The sequence below is a fragment of the Oncorhynchus mykiss genome, chromosome 11, assembly GCF_013265735.2.
Source record: "Oncorhynchus mykiss isolate Arlee chromosome 11, USDA_OmykA_1.1, whole genome shotgun sequence".
NCBI classification, from domain to species: Eukaryota; Metazoa; Chordata; class Actinopteri; order Salmoniformes; family Salmonidae; genus Oncorhynchus; species Oncorhynchus mykiss.
This window is the reverse complement of record NC_048575.1, coordinates 80,973,397-80,993,892: the sequence shown is the minus strand read 5'-3', so window position 1 is coordinate 80,993,892 and position 20,496 is coordinate 80,973,397. Positions and strand designations below refer to the sequence as shown.

Sequence of the window (20,496 nt, the reverse complement as noted above, 5' to 3'; positions counted from 1 at the left end):
TAGCTATATGCCGGTCAGATAGCTCGCTGGTTATGGGTAGCTAGCTAGCTATATGCCGGTCAGATAGCTCGCTGGTTATGGGTAGCTAGCTAGCTATATGCCGGTCAGATAGCTCGCTGGTTATGGGTAGCTAGCTAGCTATATGCCGGTCAGATAGCTCGCTGGTTATGGGTAGCTAGCTAGCTATATGCCGGTCAGATAGCTTGCTGGTTATGGGTAGTTAGCTAGCTATATGCCGGTCAGATAGCTCGCTGGTTATGGGTAGTTAGCTAGCTATATGCCGGTCAGATAGCTCGCTGGTTATGGGTAGTTAGCTAGCTATATGCCGGTCAGATAGCTCGCTGGTTATGGGTAGCTAGCTAGCTATATGCCGGTCAGATAGCTCGCTGGTTATGGGTAGCTAGCTAGCTATATGCCGGTCAGATAGCTCGCTGGTTATGGGTAGTTAGCTAGCTTACTAGCTTATAGTTGTTTTGATTTATTGCATTACTTGCATTATTTGTCCAAACTCTGATTTGCTATGCTACTTCAACTCATGTGCACTGTCCCCTGAACTGCAAACCCCCAAAGGTGAATCTAGCCAAGGTGGTGATGCATGCCATTGTTCATGGTTTCGTATGACATAGATTAAAATATCTATTTTAAATTAAGAGGGGACGGATTTCCCGAGTGGCGCAGTGGTCTAATGCAGTGCTTGAGGCGTCACTACAGACCTGGGTTCGATCCCAGGCTGTGTCACAACCGGCCGTGACCAGGAGTCCCATAGGGTGGCGCACAATTGGCCCAGCGTCGTCTAGGTTAGGGGAAGGTGTGGCCAGGAGCCTTTACTTGGCTCATCGCGCTCTAGTGTCTCCTTGTGGTGGGAGACTAGGATTATGCATTTGGCTGCTGGACAATAAAATAACATTGTTTTGAAAACCAATAGAACAATAGGCAACATGGTTTCAATGGCATTAAGTGTTTTATAAAATAATTCCCTCAACATTTCTATTGTTGTATTTTAGCTAGGTTTGGCTAGGCTAGGGTTGGCTATGCTAGGCTAGGGTTGGTTATGCTAGGCTAGGGTTGGCTATGCTAGGCTAGGGTTGGCTTTGCTAGGCTAGGGTTGGCTATGCTAGGCTAGGGTTGGGTAGGCTAGGCTAGGGTTGGCTATGCTAGGCTAGGGTTGGCTATGCTAGGCTAGGGTAGGCTAGGCTAGAGTTGGCTATGTTTGGCTAGGGTTGGCTAGGCTATGGTTGGTTAGGCTATGGTTGGCTAGGCTATGGTTGGCTATGGTTTGCTAGGCTAGGGTTGGCTATGGTTGGCTAGGGTAGGTTACTTTGAATCAAGGCAAGACATGCTTTTAAAAAAATTACAAAATGTCCAAGTTTGAAACAATTATGTTTATGGTTAAATAGTTTTTAAAAATGCTGACAGCCTCCTCTCAGATTGAAGGTGGGTGGGGTGTACAACAGGCAGTGTCCGTCACATTCTGAACGAATCGAGCCTTTAGACGTTAAACCTTAATTACCCTTCATTATATTTGTCAAACATGACTGGCGTTTAGCCTATATTGACGTAGGTAAGTTTAATTCAAGTTTGGCTCCATTTCATGGCGCCTCCCTCATGTCAACATCGGTTTGGACATGAAGCTGTAGCCAATATGCACGTCAGCTTTTTTTATTTTATGTGAAATATATGAAAAAAGTTGTCAAAATTTATACAAAAGTTGGCCTGTCTGATCCAATTGTGATTGGAGTAATTATTTTATATTTTGATTTATTATATATAAAAAAATATGTTTTGTTTACTTGTCCCGGTCAAGAGAACAATGAGTTAATGTCGAGCCCTGCATCATCATCATGGCTAACATACATTATCGATAACAGACAGTGCCTTCAGAAAGTATTCATACCCCTTGACTTATTCCACATTTTGTTGTTACAGCCTGAATGAAAAAAAAAAAATAGCCAAAGCAATGCTGGAATGTCGTCAGAACAAGAATGTGAAAGTCCTTGAGTGGCCCAGCCAAAGCCCAGACTTATACCCCATTGAAAATCTGTGGAAAGACTTTGAAGGTTGCTGTTCACCACCTAACTTAACAGAGCTGGAGATAAATATGCCTGGAAGAATGGGTCCGAAATTGATTCAGCCATGGTTTACTCTCTTTATATAACTAGACAAGTCAATTAAGATCAAATTCTCATTTACAATGACGGCCTACCGGGGAACAGTGGGGTTAACTGCCTTGTTCAGGGGGCAGAACAACAGATTTTTACCTTGTAAGCTCGGGGGATTCGATCCAGCAACCTTTCGGTTACCAGCCCAACGCTCTAACCACTAGGCTTACCCGCCGCCTCAGACATAATAACCAAGATGACTCAAAGCTGTTATTGCCACCAAAGGTGCTTCTACAAAGTATTGACAAAGGGGTGTGAGAGATTTCTGTATTTCATTTTCAATAAATTAACAAAAATGTCTAAAACATGTTTTAACTTGGTCACTATGGGGTATTGTGTGTGTAGATGGGTGATAAATGAATTAAGGCTGTAATACATACATGTGAAATAAGTTAAGGGGGGTATGAATACTTTCTGAAGGCACCGTGCATCATCGTCAGATAAACATATCATCGTAGATAAATCAGGAATGTCTGTTTCTAGCTTAGCTACAGAACGTTAAGTTAGGTCCAAGAGACAGATCATTTCACCCAAGTCAGATTAATGGTGTTTGAGGTTTCATGATGCTTGAATCTAAACCAAAGTAGATACGCGTCACTACGAGGTCCTAAACCTAGGATGAAAGAGCGTCCATGTGCCTTTTTGGTTTATATAGTGAAAATGTTTGCCTTGGGGTAAGTTGAGCCAATGGCAGTGGGGTAAGTTGAGCCAATGGCAGTGGGGTAAGTTGAGCCAATGGCAGTGGGGTAAGTTGAGCCAATGGCAGTGGGGTAAGTTGAGCCAATGGCAGTGGGGTAAGTTGAGCCAATGGCAGTGGGGTAAGTTGAGCCAATTATTAGACTGACAGTTCACCTGACACAAGACTGAATCCAAACAAATATTACATTGTTGATTTAATTTTTTAATGTGCATTTTAAATGTACTGTGCTTTTTGCCACATTTTGTTGATAATGAAATCTGAAAATACTCTGGATACATTCAGTAACATGATAAGAATATTCCTGGAAAATGTGGAGTAGGTGCAACATAAGACCAAAAAATGACAAGGGTTTGAGTGAGAGGACTAACTGGTGTCTCCAAGTGGACACACCTCTCCAGAGTGCACAGTTCCTAAGCAATTTCATTGCACTTGTATAACTCAAAGAAGAGGAACTAGAGCAAGCACACTTGTAGTTGTTTCGTTTGGAACAAAACCCTGCATTCCCACCATCACACAATTATTATTGTTCAGGGGTTGTAACAAAACCCTGCATTCCCACCATCACACAATTATTATTGTTCAGGGGTTGCATTAACACAGCATTCTCAGTTTTTCACGCAGAAAAATGTATAGCTACTTTTCACCAGTACTTTTCTCAGTGTAGCCTACTTTTCACCAGTACTTTTCTCTGGTGTAGCCTACTTTTCACCAGTACTTTTCTCTGGTGTAGCCTACTTTTCACCAGTACTTTTCTCTGGTGTAGCCTACTTTTCACCAGTACTTTTCTCTGGTGTAGCCTACTTTTCACCAGTACTTTCCTCTGGTGTAGCCTACTTTTCACCAGTACTTTTCTCTGGTGTAGCCTACTTTTCACCAGTAAAATGCAAGATTAACTTCAAGCACGTTTTAGAGTGCCGCCGTTTCCCAATGTTTCTTGAAGTTGGTATTTCATTTGAAGATGTTGCCATATAAGGTAGAGCACCCGTTTATTAAAGAGAAGGCTCTCTTTACCCACTATATATACAAATAGTAATTTGTTGACTGTATCGGACATTGTGTTTTGTCCTTACACGTGCCTTTTTACGCATGAATCAATCGCTTCTTCTCTTTATGCTTCGGGTCCACAGTCCACACACGGCTTCAGGGGCTTTGTGTGAGAAAGCCCCACAAACAAATCAGGTTGCACTGCACACAGTTTCCACGGGTCTTGTTTTGTGTGCACCTGCCGCAGGTGTCGCACAATCTCGATGAAGTGGTTGCGTGTCATGGTCTCTCTGAAGTGGTTGCGTTGCGTGACGTGGTCTCTCTGAAGTGGTTGCGTGTCATGGGTCTCTCTGAAGTGGTTGCATGTCATGGTCTCTCTGAAGTGGTTGCGTGTCATGGTCGCTCTGAAGTGGTTGCGTGTCATGGTCTCTCTGTAGTGGTTGCGTGACATGGTCTCTGAAGTGGTTGCGTGTCATGGTCTCTCTAAAGTGGTTGCGTGTCATGGTCTCTCTGAAGTGGTTGTGTTGCGTGACATGGTCTCTGAAGTGGTTGCGTGTCATGGTCTCTCTGAAGTGGTTGCGTGTCGTGGTCTCTCTGAAGTGGTTGCGTGTCATGGTCTCTCTGAAAAGTCCACCCCATACCTATCAGACCAGAATGACTCCACATTAGGACTGTTACGCTGACTGTATTACCCCCACCCAGGCGGTCACGAGTCATGGAGGCAGTCAAGTTCCACGTGACCGTTTAGTCACGGTAATTAGGCTTCTCCAAGCTCTGATGCTGCTGATGGTCATTAGTAGCCGACCAAACTTGCTAACTGCCTGGTACTCAGCACTCGATTGTCCCTCTAATCATTCTGACACCAATGCAAATGTATTAGAAAAATCAAATTTAAACACTTAATGAGAGCCCATGAGCTCATTTTGCGCAACATTTTTATAAGCTATGCAATTGCGAGGGAAAACAGAAAATGGCCTCTAATAAAAAGAGGATGATCCCATCAGCTTTCTATAGGCTAGGCCTACTATATTTATTTCTGCACTTCCTAACATTATGCAAATATTAAGCACATTGCTTATCTTTACAACAGGAGTATAGTCTACCTGGCTGGCATGAAAATGAACCACAGGAAAAGCGTCCTCCATTCGCTATTTAAGTGCATAGATTACAGGTATTTTTTTCCCCCTGCCCCTGTTTCGAGACAGGTCCATGATAATTATCCGTTATAAATCAAAATGAACTTCACAAATATATCATTTAGAAGATGTAAAGACAAGATGAAATCAAGAATAGTCTGATGGGTGACAATATTAGCCTATCAGTGTGAATTATATATTACCACGGCAAGAAACAATACCTTTTTTTGTGACTTTTTCGAATCATAGTCGCACGCCTCTTGTAGCCTAGCCCATATGTTTTGTTAAGGTTTGTATCACAACTAAAGTGGCCAAATAACTTCTTAAAATGAAGCACATTAATCCTCTTTCCAACGGGTGTAGAGCCTAACTGGCAAACATACTGAATGCAGCACATGAATCCTCTTTACAACGGGTGTAGAGCCTAACTGGCAAACATACTGAATGCAGCACATGAATCCTCTTTACAACGGGTGTAGAGCCTAACTGGCAAACATACTGAATGCAGCACATGAATCCTCTTTACAACGGGTGTAGAGCCTAACTGGCAAACATACTGAATGCAGCACATGAATCCTCTTTACAACGGGTGTAGAGCCTAACTGGCAAACATACTGAATGCAGCACATGAATCCTCTTTACAACGGGTGTAGAGCCTAACTGGCAAACATACTGAATGCAGCACATGAATCCTCTTTACAACGGGTGTAGAGCCTAACTGGCAAACATACTGAATGCAGCACATGAATCCTCTTTACAACGGGTGTAGAGCCTAACTGGCAAACATACTGAATGCAGCACATGAATCCTCTTTACAACGGGTGTAGAGCCTAACTGGCAAACATACTGAATGCAGCACATGAATCCTCTTTACAACGGGTGTAGAGCCTAACTGGCAAACATACTGAATGCAGCACATGAATCCTCTTTACAACGGGTGTAGAGCCTAACTGGCAAACATACTGAATGCAGCACATGAATCCTCTTTACAACGGGTGTAGAGCCTAACTGGCAAACATACTGAATGCAGCACATGAATCCTCTTTACAACGGGTGTAGAGCCTAACTGGCAAACATACTGAATGCAGCACATGAATCCTCTTTACAACGGGTGTAGAGCCTAACTGGCAAACATACTGAATGCAGCACATGAATCCTCTTTACAACGGGTGTAGAGCCTAACTGGCAAACATACTGAATGCAGCACATGAGTTTTGAGTTTGGAGAAGATCATTTTCACCATTAAAAATGCACCTTTTTAATAAAAGCGTTACATGCATAATCACATTTGTGGTCACTGTTGATAATGGTGTTTTCCCGCTAATGGAACTACTGCAGTGTGCGCATTGCTGCGCTTATTATGTGAAGAAATAGCCCAATAGTTTATCAGCATTTTAAGTTAAACACATGGGCTGTTGCGTCAGCCACATTGCGTAAAAAAAAAAGTGTTTTTGATGCTAGTGGTTGTATTAATTTGGGATCTATCGCATCCCACAACTGTCCCAGACTGTTTTGGAATATGTATTTCTCCCACAGAATAGAATAGGTCAACTTTTGTACCATGGGGGAAATAATAGATTGACATAGGCTAGTGCTTTTGCTGTTTGTTAGGCTGACGAAAAGTAAATGTGGACAATATCTTCCGATATCTTCCGATAAGCACCTCGGAATTGGTTAAGGTGCTTCGGCAACATTTAGGGAGAAGGGCAACAAAAGGCATGGATTTATGTGCATTATGGCCACAACGGGGATGCCGCTGGGAAATTCGAGGCATTAGTAGGGCTATCTCAAACTGTGAAATGAGAGACTGATGTAGTGTGTACAGTCTGCACAAAAAACAAAGCAGGGGTCCTGCCTTTTAAAGCAACCATTTTTCAAATCATCATTAGAGTCGCGTCACGCAGCCTTACAATGTATAAAAAAAATCGAAACGTATAACCCAACGTTTGTAGACGCTAAAGTTACATTAATAACTCTAAATGAAGCATATAGCAGGACCCGGTTTCTTTGTTGACCTCTCAACACAGAATAGCGACGTGTGCGCACTCCCTCGAATCGTTAGAAAATATCCTTTCTATATTATTCAGTTTTCTTCAATTGTGTTCGTCATACTATAAAATAATGACACTGAATTCTAAGCAATCCTTGTCTGCTAAATGAATTAGTGTAGCCCACAGCCATATGGCATAGCCAGATCAGGACCTAACATAAGGACAAGTCAGAGTATGTTATTCTGTTCTTCTGAAATAGACTACATTTTCTTCGTATCATGCCTCTTTAGACCTGTCTAAAATAAATCATGGATTTATTGTGAAGGTGTAGGATATATTACATGGATTTATTAGACTTTTATAAAATGGCTTGTAGGCTATGTGTGGAAGCCAGGAGATGCTAAATGTGTTTTATGTTAATTAACGGTCAATTACCTTGAGGTCGACCAGTTATTTGCTTGACATCACCGGCTGATGAAATTTCGTCACAGCCCTACTCCACATCCATGCCCCACGGACATACAAGAGTGCAATAACTGTTTTTAAATTTTTTAAATTTAATTTAATAATACATATATTTTTTTTAATTACCCACTTTTTCTCCCCAATTTCAAGGTATCCAATTGTTAGTAGTTACTGTCTTGTCTCATCGCTACAACTCCCGTACGGGCTCGGGAGAAACGAAGGTCGAAAGTCATGCGTCCTCCGAAACACAACCCAACCAAACCGCACTGCTTCTTTAACACAGCGCGCATCCAACCCGGAAGCCAGCCGCACCAATGTGTCGGAGGAAACACCGTGCACCTGGCAACCTTGGTTAGCGCACACTGCGCCCGGCCTGCCACAGGGGTCGCTGGTGTACGCGATGAGACAGGGATATCCCTACCGGCCAAACCCTCCCTAACCCGGACGACGCTAGGCCAATTGTGCGTCACCTCACGGACCACCAGAGTCTCTGGTGGCACAACTGGCGCTGCGATGCAGTGCCCTAGACTACTGTGCCACCTGGGAGGCCCTATAACTGTTTTGAGTTTATCCATAGACATGTACTGTTTCACTTCCTGTTGTGAGGAACAGTACAATCTCTGATATGTCGTAACATCTACATGTCACATTAACTCATCATTAATTTCTACCCAAACTGTGCAATCCCTCCCAGACTCCTGTCTCACCGAGGCAGTTGGGAGCACCGTCTCAGTTGGCTGTGTTCTGGTTTTTCTGCGTCGAGGCTCAGGCAATCGGGAGGGGGGAGGCTTGAAGTCGACATTTTAGAATCGGAATGAAGACTCTTCATCAGCAACGTCGATTTTAAAGCTCGATATTCGATCCTCCATCCGACTCCCAACTCATCTAAATTCTGCAGCATTTGCAATGCTGTCAGTGCGTCCATTCGTTTGTTTGGGCTTGCCATTGTGAACTACACACATAGTATGTTGTACTCAATGTCTGATTTGACTCTGAGGGGAATTTTATATGCCATTTCCAGCCTTTCATAATAAAATAACTAGACTGCCCACAATACCCACCATTTTTCATCGTCATTGCACTATTGTTCTAAGTAAAGTCATCCTCTTCACCCAGACGAATGACATTTGATTATGTTACTATTTATTTGTATTTGTTGATTTATTATTTATTATTTAATTTATTTTTGTAATATATATATTTTTGTTGCTTAGTAATGCTGGCGCGTGACTGGTCTTGTTGCTGAATGCATGGACAGCATAGATATTATTTTGGGGAAAACAATGAAATTTGAAAATAGTGCTGCACCTCTTGAATTTTAAAGAGTTATTTTGCAAAGATAAGTGTCATAGAAACTGCAGAATATTCTGATACTGTATAGAAATCAATGTTTTACCTGCACGTGACTCTGAAGGAGGATTTGATAAGTTGATCATCCTTTCCCTGCATCCTGTAAATTACAAGATGATAGGCCTAACATTGTCACTCATCAGATTGTCAATTTAATCTTGTCTGTAGGCTAACTCTTATGTGTGAAATGAGTTTAGGTGTAGTTTCGATGGGCCGGGATGTGCAGGTTGACTGAGTTTAGGTGTAGTTTCGATGGGCCGGGCTGTGCAGGTTGACTGGGTTTAGGTGTAGTTTGGATGGGCCGGGCTGTGCAGGTTGACTGGGTTTAGGTGTAGTTTGGATGGGCCGGGCTGTGCAGGTTGACTGGGTTTAGGTGTAGTTTCGATGGGTCGGGCTGTGCAGGTTGACTGAGTTTAGGTGTAGTTTCGATGGGCCAGGCTGTGCAGGTTGACTGAGTTTAGGTGTAGTTTCAACCTGTGCAGGTTGACTGGGTTTAGGTGTAGTTTCGATGGGCCGGGCTGTGCAGGTTGACTGGGTTTAGGTGTAGTTTCGATGGGCTGGGCTGTGCAGGTTGACTGGATTTAGGTGTAGTTTCGATGGGCCGGGCTGTGCAGGTTGACTGGGTTTAGGTGTAGTTTCGATGGGCCGGGCTGTGCAGGTTGACTGGGTTTAGGTGTAGTTTCGATGGGCCGGGCTGTGCAGGTTGACTGGGTTTAGGTGTAGTTTCGATGGGCCGGGCTGTGCAGGTTGACTGGGTTTAGGTGTAGTTTCGATGGGCCGGGCTGTGCAGGTTGACTGGGTTTAGGTGTAGTTTCGATGGGCCGGGCTGTGCAGGTTGACTGGGTTTAGGTGTAGTTTCGATGGGCCGGGCTGTGCAGGTTGACTGGCATCGTTTGTTTTCCGCTCATCAACTTGGATCGACTCATGGAAATGTTTTGCATTATTCTAAAGGCAACACACAGCGTGTTTTCATTTACCTTAAAATATATATATAAAAAATAAAAAAATGTTTAAAAAAAAAAAAATTGACCCCTTTTTCTCCCCAATTTCGTGGTATCCAATTGTTGTAGTAGCTACTATCTTGTCTCATCGCTACAACTCCCGTACGGGCTCGGGAGAGACGAAGGTTGAAAGTCATGCGTCCTCCGATACACAACCCAACCAGCCGCACTGCTTCTTAACACAGCGCGCCTCCAACCCGGAAGCCAGCCGCACCAATGTGTCGGAGGCTACACCGTGCACCTGGCAACCTTGGTTAGCGCGCACTGCGCCCGGCCCGCCACAGGAGTCGCTGGTGCGCGATGAGACAAGGACATCCCTACCGACCAAGCCCTCCCTAACCCGGACGACGCTAGGCCAATTGTGCGTTGCCCCACGGACCTCCCGGTCGCGGCCGGTTACGACAGAGCCTGGGCGCGAACCCAGGGACTCTGATGGCACAGCTGCCGCTGCAGTAGGCAAATTGTTAATATAATAGCGCCAATGCTGATAAACACAAACTCATCGTAACTCTATTGATGCTCTAAATGAAATCAAACCTCTTCACCCTCGTCATTCAGTTAGTCCTAATTTTAAATTTGATTGTGAAGTAACTTAACACAATTATTGGCCATTCCATCCATTTGTCATTCATTCAGTGGGCTGATGTTGTTTGCTTCCATGGATAGAGTCAAGGAGATGTTTTGCATTATTCTAAATCAAATCATATCTTACTGGTCGCATATTTAGCAGATGTTATTGTGGGTGTAGCGAAATGCTTGTGCCAACCGTGCAGTAGTATCTAACAAAGTATTCAGACCCTTTGCTATGAGACTCAAAATGGAGCTCACGTGCATCCTGTTTCCATTGATCATCCCTGAGATGTTTCTACAACTTGATTGGACATGATTTGGAAAGGTACACACCTGTCTATATAAGGTCCCACAGTTGACTGTGCATGTCAGAGCATAAACCAAGCCATGAGATCGAAGGAATTGTCTGTAGAGCTCCGAGATAGGATTGTGTCGAGACACAGATCTGGGGAAGGGTACTTCAAAATTTCTGCAGCATTGAAGATCCCCAGGAACACAAGTAGCCTCCATTCTTAAATGGAAGAAGTTTGGAACCACCAAGATTCTTTCTAGAGCTGGCCGCCCGGGCCAAACTGAGCAATCGGAGGAGAAGGGCCTTGGTCAGGGAGGTGACCAAGAACCTGATGGTCACTGACAGAGCTCCAGAGTTCCTCTATGGAGATGGGAGAACCTTCCAGAAGGGCAACCATCTATGTAGCACTCCACCAATCAGGCCTTTATTGTAGAGTGGCCAGATGGAAGCCACTCCTCAGTAAAAGGCACATGACAGTCCGCTTGGAGTTTGCCAAAAGGCACCTAAAGGTCTCTCAGACCATGAGAAACAAGATTCTCTGGTCTGATGAAACCAAGATTGAACTCTTTGGCCTGAATGCCAAGCGTCATGTCTGTAGGAAACCTGGCACCATCCCTACGGTGAAGCATGGTGGTGGCAGCATCATGTTGTGGGGTTGTTTTTCAGTGACAGGGACTTGGAGACTAGTCAGGATTGAGGGAAAGATGAACGGAGGAAAGTTGGAGACCTGCTCCAGAGCGCTCAAGACCTTAGACTGGGGGCGAAGGTTCACCTTCCAACAGGACAGCGACCCTAAGCACACAGCCAAGATAACGCAGGTGTGTCTTCAGGGCAAGTCTGAATGACCTTGAGTATCCCAGTCAGAGCCCGGACTTGAACCAGATCAAACATCTCTGGAGAAAATAGCTGTGCAGCGACACTCCCCATCCAACCTGACAGAGCTTGAGAGGATCTGCAGAGAAGAATGGGATAAACTCCGCAGATACAGGTGTGCCAAGCTTGTAGCGTCATACCCAAGAAGACTTGAGGCTGTAATCGCTGCCGAATTTGCTTTAACAAAGTACTGAGTAAAGGGTCTGAAATGTGCAAAAAAACTGTTTTTGCTTTGTCATTATAGGGTATTGTGTGTCGATTGATGAGGAGAAAAAACAAATGAATCAATTTTTGAACAAAGCTGTAACGTAACAGAATGTGGAAAAAGTCAAGGGGTCTGAATACTTTCCGAATGCATTGTATCTGACAGATACATCTCTGTTAGAAGCGTAGAAAGAGGGGGAATCTAATAGCAACAACTAGGATGGGTTGATAATATGACTAGGATGACTACTATGTTTTTGGCTTCTGGACAATGAAATAAAGTTGACATGAAAACCAATAGAACAGTAGAGAGAGAGAGGCTGGTTAATGGAGTCTTCATAAAATATTTGTCTCCAAGTTGCTATGGATGTTTTTTTGCTACTTTTTTAAGCAAGGTAAGACCACGCCTCATTATTTGAAGTATAGGAAAAACGTTGAGGTTTCAAACCATTTATACTGCCTCAAGCTCACATTGTAAAGTGGTGGGTGATGCTCTGATTCTGCTTACCGTTGTCTATAGCTTACGCACTCAAATGGGAGGCGCACTTTAATTATCAGTTAAGATTGAGAAATAAAAATAGTATCTCTGTTTTTAATCGTGGCCATCAAAACAGTTTTTTTAACACGCGATTGCGCAACAAATAACAATTCTAAATGCAATGATGTTTCTCTCCAGTGTCAGCTTTTTTGAGAAGCTACTCTGGCCCAGTCTGACAGATGGTAAGCAATTCCTCTCGTTAAACTCCCTCAAAGTAAACGTGTAAATTCAGATTTTTTTTCATTTTTTTTTTGTTCATACTCGCATATAGTTTAGTTCAGAACCCTATTTCATATCATCTTAGGTTTTTATGTTGTGCCCACCATTGATTGAGACACATGCTTTTGAATACAGGGTGGGTGTAACGTTTTGGCTAATAAATCTATTAAAATGGGAAGGGTTTGAATTGTCAACTAATCTAATGGTACCGCAACAATGGTTGGATGTCCATACATTAGATAATGCTGACTTGAATGGGAATATCTATACATTTTTTAAAGTTATATTGTCAAGCCTCTGTAGGAAACCTATTGAGATTATAGAAATATAGATAATAGAATCGACATGACCATTTTAAGTTTACATTTACGGACTGGCGTCCATCTTTGTGGTAGTAATTAGAAGTTAAAATGTAAATTCAATTTAAAATATCAATGGTGTACCAACTAAATAAATACGCTTTTGTCATACAGTTACAATGTAGTTTGGATTATTGCTTGAACAGTCGCTAAGATTATATTTGGTTGTGATCTTTGAAAAAATACCTATTTTTGGATGCAGAAGTCGTAAGCTAGAATGTTTTAATGCTCATTGGCATAGGCTGGAAGCAAAGCTAGCCAAAGAGCCATTTTACCGGTCGAAGTGTTTCAGTAAAATGCAGTTGATTGGCGACGATAACAGAGCATTATATTAAGTAGGACATTCACACGGGCCTTAAAATCCAATTAAAATCCAAAAGGAGTGTGAACTGCACTCATAAAGCAACATGTAAATTTAGGCTTTCTTTCTTCTTCTCTTTGCGAACTCCCGTTTGTTCTGCAACCATTTTGTTCTGCATGGCCGTCGTTTGCAAACACGAAATGGCGTTTGTGTGTCAGTTGTGTGCTAGAGAAAGCTGCAAGCATCAGTTTCCCTTTGATAAATCTGATGTTGCCGTTGGTGATTTCCATCTCCCGTGTAACCACATGTGAAGTTCATATGAGCATGTCAAATTCGGTGTCAAATGAAAGCTATGATGTCTTTTTGAGAAATGAAGGATCCCTTCTGAAAGTATTAATACCCCTTGACTTTTTCCACATTTTGTTGTGTTACAGCCTGAATTTTTAAAATTATTTAAATTGAGATGTTTTTTTTCCCCCCCAGTGGCTTACACACAATAACCCATAATGTCAAAGTGGATTTTTTGTTGTTGTTGAAATGTGTACAAATTTAATTACAAAATGAAAAGCTGAAATGTGTTGAGTAAATAAGTATTGAACCCCTTTGTTGACAAGCCACAAGTTCAGGAGTAAACATTTGCGTCATAAGTTGCATGGTCTCACCGTGTGTGCAATAATAGTGTTTTAATAGGATTTTTGATACCCCACACATACAATTTATCTGTAAGGTCCCTCAGTCAAGCAGTGCATTTCAAACACAAAGACCAGCGAGGTTTTCTAATGACTCGCAAAGAAGGGCACCTATTGGTAGATGAGTTTAAAAAAAATAAAAAAAGCAGACACTCAATATCCCTTTGAGCATGGTGAAGTTATTAATTTCACTTTTTTTTGTATCGTGCATCAATGCACCCAGTCACTACAACGATACAGGCGTCCTTACTAACTCAGTTGCCGGACAGGAAGCAAGCTGCTCAGGGCTTTAAAAAAAAATATCTTAAAAGGTATCAGAAATACACCAAAACACAACAATGTTGACGTAAAGACCCCTGCCAACTAATATCAACATCTTAATATTTAATATAGAATATTTTTTTTGGGGGGGGGGCCTTCTGTAAGTATAAGAAACATTGGCTAAAAAAATACTATGTTAGCCCTACTAGTTGGCTAATGTTAGCCCTACTAGCCTGCTAACGGGGAGAGACTATAAGGACACCGCTGACGCTTAAACCGACTAGCAAAACCCTTAAACTTGACCCTTACCCTAACCTAATTTGAATAAATTGAATATCGGTTTGGGCGTCAGGCGTGTCCTCACAGGCTTTTCCCTGTTAGCACTGAATGAGTCTGGCGGTTGCTATCGACACCCAGCTTACATTTACATGAAGGGAAACCAAAGTTTTGGAAATAGATAACGCCAACTAACCAAATGCCAAAGAATGTTTAGCTGAATGCAGTTATCTTTAGTCGGCAAGTTAGCTAAGCGAACGTGATTTGTGTAAATGGTTATAAGTAGTAATTATGCATGGCGTTGTATGGTTTGATAAAGTTTAAAATCATTTTTTTTTTTGTTTGGAAAACATTTACATAAAAACAAAAAAAAATCTGTCTCAGCCTTTGGGCAATTCCACGGTAACGGAAATTGCGATCTGACCTCCTAGGCTCTTCTGTATCATATTCTTCCAATTGTAATGTTGTATCACCCAAGTTACCGTAATGAGACATGATCTAGTCCCCTACCAAGCTACAGTAATTAGACATGATCTAGTCCCCCTACCAAGCTACAGTAATGAGACATGATCTAGTCCCCTACCAAGCTACAGTAATGAGACATGATCTAGTCCCCCTACCAAGCTACAGTAATGAGACATGATCTAGTCCCCCTACCAAGCTACAGTAATGAGACATGATCTAGTCCCCTACCAAGCTACAGTAATGAGACATGATCTAGTCCCCCTACCAAGCTACCGTAATGAGACATGATCTAGTCCCCCTACCAAGATACAGTAATGACATGATCTAGTCCCCTATCAAGCTACAGTAGACATGATCTAGTCCCCTACCAAGCTACAGTAGACATGATCTAGCCCCCTACCAAGCTACAGTAGACATGATCTAGCCCCCTACCAAGCTACAGTAGACATGATCTAGCCCCCTACCATGCTACAGTAGACATGATCTAGTCCCCTACCAAGCTACAGTAGACATGATCTAGTCCCCTACAAAGCTACAGTAAACATGATCTAGCCCCCTACCAAGCTACCGCAATGAGACTTGATCTAGCCCCCTACCAAGCTACAGTAGACAAGATCTAGCCCCCTACCAAGCTACCATAACGAGACATGATCTAGTCCCCTACCAAGCTACTGTAATGAGACATGATCTAGTCCCCTACCAAGCTACAGTAATGAGACATGATCTAGTCCCCTACCAAGCTACCGTAATGAGACATGATCTAGTCCCCTACCAAGCTACAGTAATGAGACATGATCTAGTCCCCTACCAAGCTACAGTAATGAGACATGATCTAGTCTCCCTACCAAGCTACAGTAATGAGACATGATCTAGTCCCCCTACCAAGATACAGTAGACATGATCTAGCCCCCTACCAAGCTACAGTAGACATGATCTAGCCCCCTACCAAGCTACAGTAGACATGATCTAGCCCCCTACCAAGCTACAGTAGACATGATCTAGCCCCCTACCAAGCTACAGTAGACATGATCTAGCCCCCTACCAAGCTACAGTAGACATGATCTAGTCCCCTACCAAGCTACAGTATACATGATCTAGTCCCTTACCAAGCTACCGTAATGAGACATGATCTAGTCTCCTACCAAGCTACAGTAATGAGACATGATCTAGTCCCCTACCAAGCTACAGAATGAGACATGATCTAGTCCCCCTACCAAGATACAGTAATGACATGATCTAGTCCCCCTACCAAGATACAGTAGACATTATCTAGTCCCCCTACCAAGCTACAGTAGACATGATCCAGCCCCCTACCAAGCTACAGTAGACATGATCTAGCCCCCTACCAAGCTACAGTAGACATGATCTAGCCCCCTACCAAGCTACAGTAGACATGATCTAGCCCCCTACCAAGCTACAGTAGACATGATCTAGCCCCCTACCAAGCTACAGTAGACATGATCTAGCCCCCTACCAAGCTACAGTAGACACGATCTAGTCCCCTACCAAGCTACAGTAGACATGATCTAGTCCCCTACCAAGTTACCGTAATGAGACATGATCTATTCCCCTACCAAGCTACAGTAGACATGATCTAGTCTCCTACCAAGCTACAGTATACATCATCTAGCCCCCTACCAAGCTACAGTAGACATCATCTAGCCCCCTACCAAGCTACAGTAATGAGAAAATCTAATTTGCTAAATGATTAATGTTGCCTGGCTGGTGGCTGCTCGAGGTAAGTAGCTCCTAGGCAATGGTATATTCCTGTCCTTGTGTGTGTGAGGGAAGTTGACCCCCCCCAGCCCCCAGATGGTATGTTCCTGTTCGTCTCCCTACCAGCCCCTTTACCCCACCCGTAGTTAGCAGTTATTTCTCCCCTGTTTTCAAGCCCAGATGGTATCTTCCCATCCTGTTGAGAGAGACTGACCCTCCACCACCCCCTTTTCTAACTCTTAGGTTGTATGCTCCACCAATTGCTGTACCTCACCATAGGTAGGCCTAGCAGTTATATCTGCTGTTCTCAAGCCCAGATGGTATCTTCCTGTCCTGAATGCCCCCCCCCCCCCCCCCCCCCCAACCTCAAGATGGTGTGTTCTGTCCTGTTGTGATGGTGCCTCCCCCTTCCTGCCACCCTCCCCCTACCCCGTAGTACCCACTCCACCCGCGTGGTCTGTTGTGAGGCAGGTGACAAGGAGGGGGGGGGGGGGGGGGGCAGGGAGATCAGCTGTGCCAGTCCCTGAAGGCCACACCACACTGACTGCCTGCCTGTACGCTGGCACACACAGTTCCAGGCACTGCCAACACGGAGATAGAGCTGTGCCTCCAGCCTAACCCTCGTCACCAAGTCCACTGAGCCACTCTGGATACCACTGATGTCTTAGTAACCGGATGGCAAACAACCAAATGCAGATAACCGTTATCCTTCGTCTTCTCTATCGAATATGAAGCCCTTTGCTCGGGGCTAAGAGGAGAGGGGATTTTTCCTCGTCTTGTTTTTTTTGTGGAATTGAAGCGTATTCATTCTGCGTCTCTGTGTCTGTCGTGAGGTGACATCTTGAGATGCTGACAGGACACCTGGAGAAGAACAGCAGGTATGGAATTTTTTTTTTTTTTAAAGGGCTCGGTTGGTGGATGGTGGTGATGAGGCTTGTCTCCGCGGTGACCGGGGGTTTTAGTTTTACTGCTCAGTGAGAGCTTATCGGACACGCACAGCGGATCGATTTGCGGCAACGATCGACGTGAAATGGCTTCTTCTTCTGTGCTGTGTCGATGGAACACCGAGGAGGGATTGTCAAGAGACAATCTGTGCAAGGAGCGTGGGACCATCAGGGTTGTTTAGATATACCCGTTTTTTGTCTTGTTTTGTTAGTTTTAGTGTAGCCTATAAATTGCCCATGATCCGAAACGAAATAATAGCTGATTTTTCATTCTTAAGATACATATTTGGTAGACTTTTAAAACAACACACAACTCTTATTTGTCATTGTGCCCTAAGCTTGTGTAATGCCCCACATTGACAAGGGCTGAAGAAAGTTTACCTTTGTAGCTTCTGGAAATTGCATAAAAACATTAGGCTCATTTACACCCCAGGCCTTTTCTTCTCAAAGAAAGGAAGACTTTCTGTTTACTAAATTAAAGCAGATTTTTTGAGGCAGATGACATTGCTCAAGACATGGGTAGAGGATGTATGGTCTACGTACAGTAGGATATGGGTAGAGGATGTATGGTCCACGTACAGTAGGATATGGGTAGAGGATGTATGGTCCACGTACAGTAGGATATGGGTAGAGGATGTATGGTCCACGTACAGTAGGATATGGGTAGAGGATGTATGGTCCACGTACAGTAGGATATGGGTAGAGGATGTATGGTCCACGTACAGTAGGATATGGGTAGAGGATATATGGTCCACGTACAGTAGGATGTGGGTAGAGGATGTATGGTCCACGTACAGTTGGACGTGGGTAGAGGATGTATGGTCCACGTACAGTAGGATGTGGGTAGAGGGTGTATGGTCCACGTACAGTAGGATGTGGGTAGAGGATGTATGGTCCACGTACAGTAGGATATGGGTAGAGGATGTATGGTCCACGTACAGTAGGATATGGGTAGAGGATGTATGGTCCACGTACAGTAGGATATGGGTAGAGGATGTATGGTCCACGTACAGTAGGATATGGGTAGAGGATGTATGGCCATGTACAGTAGGATATGGGTAGAGGATGTATGGTCCACGTACAGTAGGATATGGGTAGAGGTTGTATGGTCCACGTACAGTAGGATATGGGTAGAGGATGTATGGTCCACGTACAGTAGGATATGGGTATTTCCCCTAAATGATTTCTTCTTTCATTTGTCAGACGACTGGAATCGTCTGACAAATGAAAGAAGAAATCATTTAGGGGAAATACCCATATCCTACTGTACGTGGACCATACATCCTCTACCCATATCCTACTGTACGTGTACTGTACCTACTGTACTTTCTGTACTTTCATTTGTCAGACGATTCCAGTCGTCCACAACTCTAAAATGTAATGCAGGGTCCACGCATTTTGAAATTACAAAATTATATTTATTCTCTTACGAGGCCATCATAAAGGTTATTGACATTCATCGTAGTCCATTTCATCAATTTCAAGATGTACTGATCGAAACGTGTCTGTGTCTGTCTGTGTGTGTGTGTGTGTGTGTGAGCGCTGGGCTGGGAGCCTGAGGTAAATGATGTGTAAACTCGCTGATATAAATATGATTATGATGGAGGTGGGTCTGGATGTGGTGTGTCAGGCCTTGTTGACTGAGGTATAGAAAGGATGAAACACTCTTGACATCTCTGTCTCTCTCAGGGTCGTGTCTTGACTTGCTTGGCATGAGATGTGGGCTACTTCCTGTACGTTCTGGCTCTTACCTCAGGCTGTAGAGAGGGCTCTAGATGGGAGTTTTAGCGTGGACATTGCCAACTCCATAATGGCAAAGATACAGAGATTAGTCCTCATTCTATCTCTGTCTTCACTGCCTCAGACTGTTGCTGTAACTCGGACTATGTTTTTGTTGCTGTAACTCGGACTATGTTTTTGTTGCGACTCGGGCTATGTTGTTTCAACTCGGGCTATGTTGTTGTTGCTGTTTCGACTCGGGCTATGTTGTTGTTGTTTCAACTCGGGCTATGTTGTTGTTGCTGTTTCGACTCGGGCTATGTTGTTGTTGCTGCTGTTTCGACTCGGGCTATGTTGTTTCAACTCGGGCTATGTTGTTGTTGCTGTTTCAACTCGGGCTATGTTGTTGTTGTTGTTGCGACTCGGGCTATGTTGTTGTTGTTGTTGCGACTCGGGCTATGTTGTTGTTGTTGCGACTCGGGCTATGTTGTTGTTGTTGCGACTCGGGCTATGTTGTTGTTGTTGCGACTCGGGCTATGTTGTTGTTGCGACTCGGGCTATGTTGTTGTTGTTGCGACTCGGGCTATGTTGTTGTTGCGACTCGGGCTATGTTATTGCGACTCGGGCTATGTTGTTGTTGTTGCGACTCGGGCTATGTTGTTGTTGCGACTCGGGCTATGCTGTTGTTGTTGTTGCGACTCGGGCTATGTTGTTGCGACTCGGGCTATGTTGTTGTTGCGACTCGGGCTATGTTGTTTTTGTTGCGACTCGGGCTATGTTGTTGTTGTTGAGACTCGGGCTATGCTGTTGCGACTCGGGCTATGTTTTTGTTGCGACTCGGGCTATGTTGTTGTTGTTGCGACTCGGGCTATGCTGTTGTTGCGACTCGGGCTATGTTGTTGTTGCGACTCGGGCTATGTTATTGCGACTCGGGCTATGTTGTTGTTGTTGCGACTCGGGCTATGTTGTTGTTGCGACTCGGGCTATGTTGTTGCTGCTGTTGCGACTCTGGCTGTGTTGTTGTTGCGACTCGGGCTATGTTGTTGTTGTTGCGACTCGGGCTATGTTGTTGTTGTTGCGACTCGGGCTATGTTGTTGTTGCGACTCGGGCTATGTTGTTGCTGCTGTTGCGACTCTGGCTGTGTTGTTGTTGCTGTTGCGACTCGGGCTGTGTTGTTGTTGTTGTTGTTGCGACTCGGGCTATGCTGTTGTTGCTGCTGTTGCGACTCTGGCTGTGTTGTTGCTCTTGCGACTCGGGCTATGCTGTTGTTGTTGCTGTTGCGA

At 43.9% G+C, this 20,496-nt stretch overlaps 1 protein-coding gene across 4 annotated transcripts in view; it reads left to right on the top strand.

The window, feature by feature from the left end:
- Positions 1-20,496, top strand: part of wdfy3 (WD repeat and FYVE domain containing 3) — a 218,094-nt gene that overhangs the window by 2,098 nt on the left and 195,500 nt on the right. For 3 of the 4 annotated variants that reach the window (XM_036936513.1, XM_036936510.1, XM_036936509.1), the window contains exon 1: positions 17,092-17,427. The exons of the other annotated variant lie outside the window; for it this stretch is intronic. In XM_036936513.1, the coding sequence (XP_036792408.1) occupies positions 17,396-17,427 (32 nt within the window). In that variant the 5' untranslated portion in view covers positions 17,092-17,395. Of the gene's footprint in view, positions 1-17,091; positions 17,428-20,496 lie in introns of those variants that run through there. 4 annotated transcript variants of the gene reach the window in all.